This window comes from Chiroxiphia lanceolata, chromosome Z (genome assembly GCF_009829145.1).
Source record: "Chiroxiphia lanceolata isolate bChiLan1 chromosome Z, bChiLan1.pri, whole genome shotgun sequence".
NCBI classification, from domain to species: Eukaryota; Metazoa; Chordata; class Aves; order Passeriformes; family Pipridae; genus Chiroxiphia; species Chiroxiphia lanceolata.
The window spans coordinates 52,805,613-52,818,306 of NC_045671.1; the positions used below are offsets into that span (position 1 = coordinate 52,805,613).

Here is a 12,694-nt window from a genome sequence, read left to right on the forward strand (position 1 = left end):
TAAAAGTGTTCTAAAAAGCTACTTTTATTCACTACGAAGCATTGACAGATTTCTTGTGCACTATCCATTCAGTGCACTGCATGACACAGGAATAGTCAAAAGTCCTCTCTCAAACACAGAAAGGACCAAAATAAAGCGTGGAACACCAAAACAAAATCTGACGAACAATCACCATTCTGGCATTTCTACATTTCTAAATTCAAAACCGACTGCTTGAGATACAAGCTGAATATTATTTTGAGCTCTTCGTATTGCTTTGTAATTTAAAAAAACCCAAACCCTGACTCTCATAATGAAGAGTCTGCACCCACTTGATCAGTGGGGCAGGAATCCCTTCACTAAAGGGGCAGAAATCCCGGTACGTGGTTTGATTATCTGGCTGTAGCAGTATCCTGGTCACTTGCCCTGAAGACCAACCATCATGAGGCACAAGGCACTTCGAAAGTTTCTCAGAGATACTGAGAAAATGGTATTGAGGATCAGAAATCCCTGGCCCCTTTCCTGACTTTCATAGCCAGTCTGTTCCAGAAGAAACACTTCAGCTTGCATCTACATAGAATTCCACCTGGTTCATCTGTCAGCTTCCTCTACTCTGTCAGGTCTCTTCCGTCATCCAGTACACCCCTATCAGACCGCCTTCCACAATTTTAATTCTGCCGAGCAACAGACATGGTGATCTTCAGACTCCGAGGCAGCGCCGACGCGTTTCCCATCTCGCCCTCCGCCACTCGCCCCCACTCTGTCCCCGCCTCCCCTAGCCCTGAGGGGACCCGCTCCTCTCGGTCTGAGGGCAGACTGCCCCTTCCCGCTCCGCGGTGAGGTGCAAAGACGGGCCCGCAGCGTCGCGCCGCCAGGGCCGCCTCAGAGGGACACCAGCGCCGCCTTCCCGCAGCAGGGGCGGGCACCCACCGGCGCCTCGGCTGCCCGAGGAGCCTGGGAACTGCGCAGCGCCCGGCCAGGCCGTGGAGGAGAGAAGGCGGCCGCGGGGAACCCCGGAGCTTTGCGGGCGGCCGCAGCGGATCCCAGCCCTGTCCCGCTCGGGTCGCACGGTAAGGGCAGGGGAAGGGCAGCCCCGCCGGAGCCACTTACCGAGCGGCTCCGCGCCGACAGCCCCGGCGACAGCGGAGCGTCCGTGACAACGTCCCGGAACGGCCGCTCCGCCACATCCGGGGGCGGGGCGGGGGAAGGCGGGATCGCGCCGGGGTTTGAACGAGGGGCGCAGCGTCCAGCGGGGACGGGGCCGGGCTGGAACGAGGAGCCGTAGGGCTCCAGCACAGCGCCCGTTCCCCACGCCCATGGCCTGTGTACGTGATCGCCGGGGGGCTCCCCCGCCGCTGCGATGGGGGCTCGCTCCCCAGATCGTGTCCGGGAGCGTCGCCAGCCCGCCGCACCTCGGTGGCGGTTTCGTGAGAGAGGGAGCGGCGGGTTTCCCCCCCGGCGGGCGGTGAAGACCCTCCCCGCACCTGCGGGGTCCGCGCAGCAGCGGAGCAAGGGTTTGAAAGGCGGAGCCTACGGGCATCCCGGTGCAGAGCCAAGATACCAGACCGGGGGGCTCGGCCCATTGCAGGCCGCAGTTTGGGCGTCTCAGGACTACCGTGTTACCGCCTTTGAGATATCTTAACAGTGGCAGGGAGTGAGAGCTTAAAATGTGGTATACCGCCTCAGGCAGCTTTCTTTTTTCTCGGTGTGTTTTCCCATTTCAATGGAAGAGAAGTAGGAAATGCTAGTCAGACTTTGCAAGCAACTTTTCGTGGTGTAGATTTGGTGTGTTAATGTTTCCTTTTCGTTCTTCTTTCTTTCAACAGATGGCAAGTGGCAGCCAGAAGCGGATAATCCAAATAACTGGATTTAAAGAAAAAGAGAAAAAGGCCCTGCTCAAATGTCTGCTTAAACTGAACTGTGTTTTTATAGATAGTAAGGTATTGTTCACCAAAGTACAGAAAAGAGGGTTAGAGCAGAAAGTAGAAATGCGAGCCTTAAAAGAAATAACTGTGCTGTAGTTTAGTTGTGTATAAATAGCCAAGGAATTTAAACTGTTTCCAGTGATACAAGTGTGTTGTTTTGTTTTTGTTTTGTTAGAAATACAGAAATTGTACACATCTTGTAGCAAAAAAGCTGTGCAAGAGTGAAAAGATCTTAGCTGCCTGTGCTGCTGGTGAGTAAAAGGTTTGCTGTTAAATTTCATAGCATCATAGCTGGGTCTGGAAAGGAGACTTAAAAGGGTTATCTGTTTTCATTTTGTGAGTGAACTGTCTTACAAACACTCATTCTTTTTCCATTAACCTCGATTTTTAATGTAGTATTATGTTCAAGTTATGATTTACTTCTTTTTGTTTAGATTTTTTTCCTAAATTGTATTCCTCCTCTCTCCCTTTGTTGGATCTGCACCTGTTACCAAACAGAAAATGTTGTTGTATATTAGATCCTGCAGTCATAAGCAAATTACATGGGCACTTAAAAATGGATTGCTTAAAAGGAGGCAGAGAGAATACGGACACCCATAGTCGGAGTGGATTTTTGACACCAAACTCGTATGCAACATTCACTGGTAGAGCTCAGTCTCTAATTTCCTGTTTATGCAGCAAGAAAAAATTCCAGACTTCTGCCATTCTGACACAAGCCTCTGGTCTTTCCTCTTGCTTCCTCTTTAACTGAGGCCTGATGCTGCAATCCCATACATAAGCAACTCAAATGCTTTCAGAATGAGAATTCTGTATTTATAGACTGATTACAGGTAAGGATTCTATGATGAGTTTAGACTATCTTGTAATTATGAGATATCACAATACCAATTTTAACATGATCTGTATTTTCCCTATATAATACTATAACAAAGTGGTAAAGCAATTTTTAGAATGGCTAATCTTAAATTAAGAGATAATAGACAGAAATAATTAAACATGTATTTGGATTTAAAGATATATATAAATTTCTTGATTTCATGCTTGTATGCAGGGTGGTGTACATATATATATATATATATATATATATATGGATGATTCCTTGTACTAATGTAAAATTCTCATCTCACTCTTATCAAAAAGGAAATAACTAAAAGTCTCCATGAGGGAAGCAATATTAAAATGCCTATAAATTTCTGGCATAGCACTTTGTTTTAACAATTCTAAATCTTTGAGTTAATGTTTTCTTACTTTTTGGAATTTAAAACACGTGGAGATGTTTTCTTGAACAGAGTGGAAGTGGTATATGTAATGTCCACATGGCAATACAAAACTCTATCATGCTTCTCTACTTACAAATCTTCCACAATAACATCTAGCAGTTTCTAATCTTGAAGAGGTGCCATTTTTGCGTAATCATTGGTCTTACTCTTGATGGCAGAGACAGTGTATTCATTCCTACTGCAAGTAATGAAGAAAGATAATGTTTAAACACATTCAGAACTCTGTAGGGTTGAACAGTAATACTAAAGGATGCCAGTTGTTGTGCTGACAGAAGTTTTGACATGGAAATTTCAAGTGGAAATGGTTTTAACATGCAGGTTGTGCACAACATACCTTTTCCAGTCTTAAGTCTACTGGTACCTATGCTAGGTTTTGTAAAAGTACCATCTGTGCTCCGGCACTGAGACATTTTGCCAGTCAGCCCTGCTGTTCTGTGAAACCAATTAGGTTCTCACAATTCAAGTCAATTTCTCTTACAGTGTCTTCTGTAGGTAGTGTTTCAATACAAGAGCAGGATACTAACCACTGCTCTTGACCTGAACCTTTAAGAAGAGAGAGACAGAGAAAAGGGGAAGATCATTACATACTGTATCAAAAGCATACATGCGGAAGATGAAAGAGAAGAGGCGGAGGAGGTGGAGCCAAGGGATGAGAGAAAAGGATGTAAAAAGAAGAAAGGGGAAAGAAAAAAGTTTAAAACTGTGTCCCCCAAATATTGATATTCACTACACTAGCAGTGCAAGTAATTTTGAGAATATATGTGAGAAAGAGCTTACATGCTAAAAGTTTATTTCTTCTTTTAAATCATTGGTAGTAAAATATTTCTTCATTTTAGTACATTTGTGTAAGTGTCAAATGGTATTAAAAATAAAGTGTTTGCCAAGGTTCTGTGGAATTCATAAGAACAAAATCTGGGAAGCTGAAAAGATGTATTTGGAGATTTTTGAGGAGATAGACAATTATTTTATCTAGGAAGGGTAAAAAGGCACTTCATTGGTAAAAGAAAACAGAATGATCATTTTCAGTGGCATTGTGAGACTTTTGATTCTAAAGTCTGAAGTGGAGAACTCTTGTAACAGGAAGAAGTTTTTAAAATGGTACTTACAATTTCAGCTTTTATTTGCACAAGAAAGGTTTAAGTTAATTTTATATTACTTCTTCAGCTGATTGCCATTTGTCTGCACAAAAAAAATCTCTTGTGGTTGACAGTTCATTTGCTTTTTAGGAAAGTGGGTACTAACTAAGGAGTACATAATTAATAGTGCTGAAAGTGGCAGATGGCTTGATGAAACAACGTACGAATGGGGATATGAAATTGAAAAAGACACCCATTATTCACCTCAAATGCAATCTGCACCTAAAAGATGGCGCGAAGAACTGACTTTCTCTAGTGCTCCAGGGGCCTTCCACAGATGGAAAGTTGTCCTTCCTGTTAAGGAAGGTGATAAACGAATGGCATCTATTAGAAGGTAGGAGTATATGTCTTAAAGCTTAAGTAATGCACAACAGAGCACTTATTGTATGGTTGAACATATTTTTGTTCTTCCATCCCAGTTAATTTGGCCCATAATAACCTCAGCTCTCCAAGCTCTGAATTATTTTCATTAATATATTTCCATATTTTTATAATGACTTTAAATCTGTAACATCACTGCTTTTCTTGCTTTCTTTTAGTATAGTGTCAAAAATAACGTACATTTGTGTATGTTTTTATCATGTAAGCTGCTGAGAGAAACTTCTTCACGAGGCAAGAAATATAGACTTACAGTTTTTTTGAGTGTTTATTTTGTGTGGGTGTTAGATTCAAATAGTAGCTGGAATAGGACACTTTATTTCACTTGGCTGGGTGACCCGAGACCGTGTCTTAAGCATCTGGGCCACACTGTTACTGACCTGATCGATCTTTGTGTCACATCTGTGTAACAGCTTCTTGTAGTTCTGAAGATCTAATTTGTGCTTATCAGATGTTTCTGATATGTTGTAAATACATATAGTGTGGAAGGGAAGGACAAAAGTATAAATGAAAAGCAGAGGAAAGGGAAACGATTGAAGTGCAAGAATTCTGGGACTGTGTTTTTCTTTTACATACTCTTCTTACACATTTGGATTCATTCATTTAAATACCGCACAGAAGTACAAGTAGAGCATATTTAAGTAATATTTGTATCTGGTACAGTAAAAGAAACATCTCCTGACACTGTTTTAGAGCTTTCCATTCAATCAAAAACTGTCCTGCTCTCTGTTGACATCCCAGTTAGTCTGCTCAGGTCTAGGCATGCCACAGATGCACAGGCAAGAAGGGAAGTGCAGTTTGGTGAATCATAGTACAGGGCTGTATGCTACATCACAGGTGTCTGCCTCTTTCTAGTTCATCGAGACGAAGTGAGGTGTAGCTGAAGTTACCATCTTTTGATTTTGCCAACGGAATGCATTCTAAGTGTGCTATTTTCCTGGCTGAGTGGAAGAGCTTATTATGTCCTGCCACGCTTGTGAAAAATGCTGCTTCTTTTTCCATAAAAACTGCTTATGCAGATCTTCACAATAACACTGTTGAAATGATGTCTTGCACAACCGTCTGTTTGCAATAGAAATAACCTTTTATGGGAACTACATCAGCAAGAGAGGTGAACAAGCGGTTTTGTGAAAGATGTCTTTTTTTTCCAGACTGTTTCCCATACACTCAACATGGGAATCCTTTTACTCAGTCAGGAAAAACTGACAGGTGGATGGTTTTTGTCTTCAGCAAATACTCTTTTCAGTCATAAAGACCACTGTAGCTTTGGGGAAAGACCAATTTTTCTCTAATATTTAACAATACTGTGTCTTTTTTCCTCTTTCTATGCTCTTCTTGCTTTTAGTGCCTAGCTGTTGGATGGGTGTGTGAGATCAACAACCTTTTCTTTTTACATACCTGGATTATAAAAAATGAAATATATATCCAGAATGTTACGAGACCTTATTTTTTCCAGCATTTTTTTTTGTCTGGCATCTTTTCTAAAACATTGGGGTATTTGCAGTAGTACAGCTCTGGAAATTGTCCCTGGGAAAATTCTATGTAATGGTGTCCCAAAGACAAACAAGTCTCTTCTCTATATATGATACTGGACAGTGCCAATGCTGTAAATGTGTTATGGAAATGTATTATTTGTATTATGAAAATATCAAATTACAGTTCAGAAAAGCAGTGTTCATTTTTTTGTAAACTGCTTGATTTATAGGAAGTTTTAATTGAAAGTTTAATTGGGGGAGATAATGCAAAAAAGTATAGCTGCTATCATCAAATTTGATATCTGAAAAAGTGCACAGGTAAAGCTTTCTATCAGATAGGTAGGAGGTGTATATTGATTTTAATTAATAGTATTAAATTGTGAGGAGAAAGATGTCTTGTTAAGTGGGTTATTTAGTTTTCTGAAGGCTATTAAGTGCCCTTTTATCTTTCTAATAAAGTTTATGGAGTGCCATACATACATACATGCCTTATTCAGGTGCACTTACGTGCTTGTAGTTCGTAAACTATATTGTGGCTTTAGGCAGTATTAATATAATGGAGTAAATACATCTTTCCAAATATGTTTCTTTAGAGTTCTTCAAGCTGGAAAGGCAACCATATGTTCATCTCATGATGCAGAGCACAGTGTAACTCATATATTCATCAATAATAACGTTTGTCCTATGCAAAACAAAAAATGTCTCTCAGAAGCTCAGTACTACCCTTTGCAATATCTAGGACATTACCTTTTTGAGGTGAGTAAATTATTTTACTGATTACTGTAAGCAATGCAGTGTTAATAATAGAGAGGTATATGATCAACCTGAAAGTTTTGTAGTTTGATTAAAGGTAAGACAACTTTCTGATGCTGAGACTGTGTATCCAAGAGGTATGAAAGCTTATGAATGTATACAAATACCTGAAGGGAGGGTGCAAAGTAGACAGAGCTGGGCTGTGGTGCCGTTTGACATGACAAGAGGCAATGAGTATAAACAGAAGCACTGGAGGTTCTGTCTGAAAGTCAGGAACCACTTGTTACTGTAAGGGTGATGGAACACTGTAATAAGATGCTATCTGGACATGGTCCTGAGCCAGTGCGGAATTCAGTAGAATTTTTTGTTTCTATTTCCTTTAAGAGAGATGCCCAATGATTCATAATTGTTTGCTTACCAGGTGCACCGTTCAGAACTTCCTAGTATTTTGATCTGGAACTACTCAAAGGCCTCAGAATATTCTTTTAGTATGGTAGTTCCTCAGACTTTGGGGTGACTTTATTCAACTGCTAATTGAAAATATTACCTTTGCAAGCAAGTAGGAGCTAAAACTGTGTTTGTTACTATTTGAAAACCCTTTGGATTCTTCAGATCAAAGTACTTTGTGCTCCCTGTAATAAAGCTGTTACAGAAGGGCAAGAAGAAGGTTGGAAGGTCTTAATGTTTACACCCTGAATAAAACATGTCAATGTGGGCTCTTACTCTAGTGCTTACTCTCTTAATGAAACTTGTTCAGGGAAACTGTTCTCATTTAAACCTTTCAGTTAAGATAGACATTTACATTAACAGATGAATGAGTGTCAGGTTTTTATGGCTACTTCACCTTTTATTGATCTCTATCAAAATCAAGTGTTTCTTGCTATGCACCCTGAATTCCTCCCACATCTGATGACAGCTTTCCATCTTAACCAGTCTGTTAACTTGCACATAACTTTTTTTTCCTAAATTTCGTAAAAATAACTCACCTCAGAGGCCAAGAGAACACTGGTTTTCTATTTAAGTGAATCTGAAGAATTGAGAAAACTGCTAAGCCTCCTAGTCTCTTAAAAGGAAAAGAATAAAACATAGGCAGTCAAATCACAGCAGTTGTCCAAATGTATTAGGCTTTACCAAAGAACATTATGGACACACTCTTTTCTCTTTGTCCCAGAAGTACTTGGCATATAATTCATTTGATTTTTCCAGCTTTGTAAATTTGTATTTGTGCTTTTTGACTGCTACTTCTAGCAAATATAAATCCTCTTCCTCCCCTAAACATCCATATATGTGTCCAGATCATGAATTCAGAAAAATAGCATTATTATTTTCTTCTTTTCAGGGGAACTGCACTGTTGTTCAGATATTCTCAGTGTGAATTTTTTTTATCCAAGTCTTTGCTTCATGTTTATATTTCAGTATCTATTCTTATTATCTCAGCCTAGTAACTACTGTTAAAATACTCTTGGGATTGTCATTGATGATTTGATTCTGCAAAGTGTCATATTTATTGGTTTAGGATATTAGAACACATGCATGATTTTAGGGAGCTTGTCTCAAACAGTGACTTTAATTGCTTTGTTGGATGCATGCTGGAGTTCATAAATTTTTGCCATGATTGTACATAAATTGTTTGAATGTAAGTATTTTTATGAGCACATTGAAAATAATGTGCTTGAAGTGCCATAAGAAGTAAAGACTAGTTAATACATCAGAGTTCAGTTATCCCAGGCTCGTCGAAAGCTGTTTATACTCTTTATCAAAAATACTTCATCTTCTAAATGTGCAACGAACTCAGTGTTTGTTTAGAAATACAGTTATGCACATGCCAAATACGTTTGTTTTGAACTATACATTTAAGGGAAAATCTGAAAATAGGATGAGATATGTAACTTTTGAAACTTTAGTTTTAAAACTTAGAAGTATAAACTGCTTGGATCTTGTCATTGCATACACTTCTGTGGGTTTTTGCATACTGTTATTTCCCGTGTTTCCCATACTTGATTTGTCCATCGGATTTAGGTGTTTGGATCAGTGGACAAGCTACACCAAGCCTTCCACACCTGCTCACAGTAAAAAATGGCTATCATTGTATGACCAAGGAAACACTTCATCTATATCTTAACTCATCAGGCTGCAAGAGGTGTCTGGTTTTGTAGTTGCATGTGTATTAACTTAAAATAAAAATGGTGTTGTAATCATAATCTCTATATCTTTGAAGGAAAGCGTACATTGACACTCTTACTGAAATGTACTGTTCTTAATCCATGAAGTAAATTTTAAATATTTTTGTAGCTATTTTTTACTAACAAAAATTATCTTGTGATGTCACTTGAAGTCTTTTCAGAATGAGTTGGAAACCAATTTGAGAAATATTTTCTCATTTTCTGTACTGAAGAAATACCTGGAAATGATAGCTGGACTCAGAGAGTAAATTATTTAAACAAACAAAATTACAAAAAACCCCCAATCAAACAACAACCACCCCAAAAAAAAAGAAAAAAACCCAACCTTTTAAATTACTATTTTATTTCTGGTTTATAGGCAAGAACTGAAAAGATTTCATTATAGTGGTCTATATAAAATAAATAGACTAATTGCAGAAAAAATGTCTTTAAAAATCCTTACTACGTTTTTGACTAGCTGAAAATGGACTTTAGTTTTTGAAAAGTCCTGAGAGAGAATCCATTATGGAAACACAGCTCTCGCTTCAGCCACAGGGATTGTGACTGAGTTAAAAGTCAGTTAGGAAAAATAAATATGGGGAAGGTTACAATGATAGTTCTTATCTACAGCTTCCTACAGCATCAGTGGTTGGTTTCCAAACCCCCCGCTGTTTATCTGGCACATGATGTAGACCCTTAAACAATTGTATAAACATACATAGGCACAGAAGGGTTTACAATACAACATATAGATAGACTTAGCACATAAAAGTCGGTTAGACGATTAGCTTTGAAACAAAGAAAGTATTTTTTTTTTTTTTTGCTCTGCACAGAATGAAATACAAAATACTGAAGATATCCAAATGAACTATTTGCTGTCTGCACGAGAAACAGACCAAGTCATGTCTAAAATGCAACTTACTGAAATGAAAAACGCCATTATAAAACATATGTATTTTGCGGCGGTAAGTAACAGTTAATGCTTTCTTAGCATAAAATGGATATTATTGACTATATCTTTCATTATAGTACTGAGCTAATAAAGCAGGTAGTTTAAAACCTTTTGAAATAGTAATACTGCCTTTCAACCTGCAATGTTTAATAATGCTATATTTACTGTATCTACCATTAGTTAAATTATAATTTAGTAATGGTAATTGGTTGACATGGCTGTGTAGAAGACAAGGTGAACTGCTTGAAATCTTGGTGTAATACATGAGATAAATAGTAGCAAATGTTCAACAAAATTGAGTTACAGTGTTTCTGTGACTTTCCTGTTATTTTTTCAAACCAATCATATCGTAGAGCTGGTATTTTGTTGATTTATATGAATGTTTTTTATCATAAGTCAAAAATAGAGCTAATGCACTCCTTTGGTTCTATATTGTCACATATCTAATCCTCATAAGAGTGCTACATTAGTAATTAAAACCACTATTTCATATCTAGAAAAAACCAACTAATTACTCTGAGTTAGGATATATTATCTTGGTAAGTGACAGTGATGCAGATGGTGGTGTGTAAGTACTTTTGTAGGAGCTTGTTTACATGAAGTACTGTCCATTCTTAGTAGCAAAAGAATTAGAATTTGTAAGTCCTCAAGGTATGCAATTATTAAACAGAAAATCAGCAAATAGAACATTCATGCTGCTTAAATCTGTGCAGCTTCAAATGCTACATCTTCTATGGGTGACATTTTATCAAGGCTATACCCTCCCAGACATTTAAAAAATAAATTTATTGTTGACTTTTCATGTATATTACACATAGCAACTGCACTTGTTCAAATTCTTATGTAGTACATATGTACTACACATTAGTGTACATGTGCAGATGGAGTAATGGTAATCCCAAAGATGGTCTCTCCTAAAGACTGTTTTGTAACGTCTTTTGGTAAGATTGTAACACTAGATGACAACTAAATATAGCAATAATAGTAACATACTCTTGCATCTACTGCCATATCTTTACATTATAGGTTACCTGCAAGAGGAATCCAAACACTCAGTGTTTAAGGTTTAATCTAGGAACAATGTCATTTCATAGCAACCACATAACAACAAATAGGCAATAACAGGGAAAAAATGGAAGAAAAAATTGCCATATTTTATTCCTTTTGGGTCACTAATCCTCTATTTTGTAATTTTACCATCCAAATATTAAAAAGACAAATATAAATAGATTGCTATGTTAAATGTTGTACTTGAATGATGCTTAATAAAAGTTGTTGTTTAGGGAGTTTTATGTAGTATTTATTGAATATGTTGACTGATATCCAGTGTGTAGACTGACTTTATCCTGTTTTACAGACTGTTATCCACAGGTTTGCTCAAACAGACCAGCTGAACAAATGCAATCCACAGGTAAGAATTCTGATAAAGGGCATGTTGCATATATGGAATTTTGTTATGAAGTTAGGCAAACATACTTTCATTGTAAAATTAGCTATCAAAGAAACATTTTACAATTTTTTTTGTTATCCAAAACTCTAATAAAAGTATTGAAGCATTAAAGAGCATCATTGGATGTTGAATGTTGTTTGTTCTTGCGATACTTTCAGTACTGTCTATGTTATTACAAAGCCCTTTAATTCTGCTAGTTAAGAGAATTTTACCTATTAATGTAGAAAAAAAAGAAGCAAAGATGCCCTACTGTGATTTAGAGCATCTTAAATTATCCAAGCATGGTATTTATGCAGTGGCAATAAAGTGAAAGTGTACACAACTTTTAGCAGTGCTCACCACAGTTTTTGCTGGTAGGGACAGATTTTAGCCAAAGGTTGTTTCACTGTAGAAAGAAGCAGTAGTTGTTCTTTCAGCACATGCCTGAAACACCATCATGTGGGTTTCAGGGTTAACTGAAGCACAGATTGCAAGTAGAATACTTTGGTTTTCAATCTTGTTTCATAATTACTTTGACTTAATTTCTTTTTTTTTTTACTATTTAATTTCTCTTTTTTATTTCCAGTAAGCCAAATATATGTCATAAATCAGGTACAAATCAGCAATAGGTTTTGTTAAGTCTTTGTTATATGTATTTGAAGAAAATAAATTTTGCCTTCTCTATCTCTAATACTAAGAGTAAATCTTTAAACATGTTGAAACATTGCTTCTTAGTACTCAAAAAGTATTTTACATAGTAACCGTGAGCTAGTAGTAGTGTACTTTTTATGGTAACTTCTATTAGTTAAAAATGGAAACACTTGAAGCATCTATTAGCTTCCTATATTTCTTGGTAGCTGAAGATTTGATATCTTTATGAGCGTTACTACATAAATAGTTACTGCAAATCTCTTTTTTTTCTGATTTCTTTTTATTGACACAATAAGGAAGGGAGGAGAAAAATACTTTTAAAACATGAGCAGTACAATGCTTTGTCATGGTCCAACACCACCACTGAACAGCAAAATGCTGTGTGCATTTCTGCTCCTGAACAGATTTGCATTGAAATTTAACCTTATTGTTTAGTTTGTTGAAGAATGGGATAAAAAATTTATCTTTCTTGTACACCAGAATTGGTTTTCTCTATTCTTTAGAATAATAATTTTAAGACTAATTGTAGTACTTTTCTTATGCATGACCTATCACTGTCTTTTACTACTTTGTG

The 12,694-nt window shown here is 37.6% G+C and overlaps 2 protein-coding genes across 6 annotated transcripts in view; one reads left to right on the forward strand and one right to left on the reverse strand.

The window, feature by feature from the left end:
- The window catches only part of KIAA0825 (KIAA0825 ortholog), a 247,602-nt gene extending 246,421 nt beyond the window's left edge, over positions 1–1,181 (reverse strand). Inside the window, exon 1 of one of the 2 annotated variants that reach the window (XM_032675846.1) lies at positions 1,090–1,164. The gene's annotated coding sequence lies outside the window, so the exon portion shown is untranslated. Of the gene's footprint in view, positions 1–1,089 lie in introns of both variants that reach the window. The other variant, XM_032675852.1, reaches the window with a different exon arrangement.
- Positions 938–12,694, forward strand: part of SLF1 (SMC5-SMC6 complex localization factor 1) — a 35,071-nt gene continuing 23,314 nt past the window's right edge. Inside the window, exons 1-7 of one of the 4 annotated variants that reach the window (XM_032675867.1) lie at positions 938–1,049; positions 1,806–1,919; positions 2,080–2,155; positions 4,411–4,654; positions 6,767–6,929; positions 9,922–10,053; positions 11,398–11,451. In XM_032675867.1, the coding sequence (XP_032531758.1) occupies positions 1,806–1,919; positions 2,080–2,155; positions 4,411–4,654; positions 6,767–6,929; positions 9,922–10,053; positions 11,398–11,451 (783 nt within the window). In that variant the 5' untranslated portion in view covers positions 938–1,049. Of the gene's footprint in view, positions 1,050–1,159; positions 1,305–1,428; positions 1,685–1,805; positions 1,920–2,079; positions 2,156–4,410; positions 4,655–6,766; positions 6,930–9,921; positions 10,054–11,397; positions 11,452–12,694 lie in introns of those variants that run through there. The other 3 variants (XM_032675865.1, XM_032675866.1, XM_032675868.1) reach the window with 3 other exon arrangements.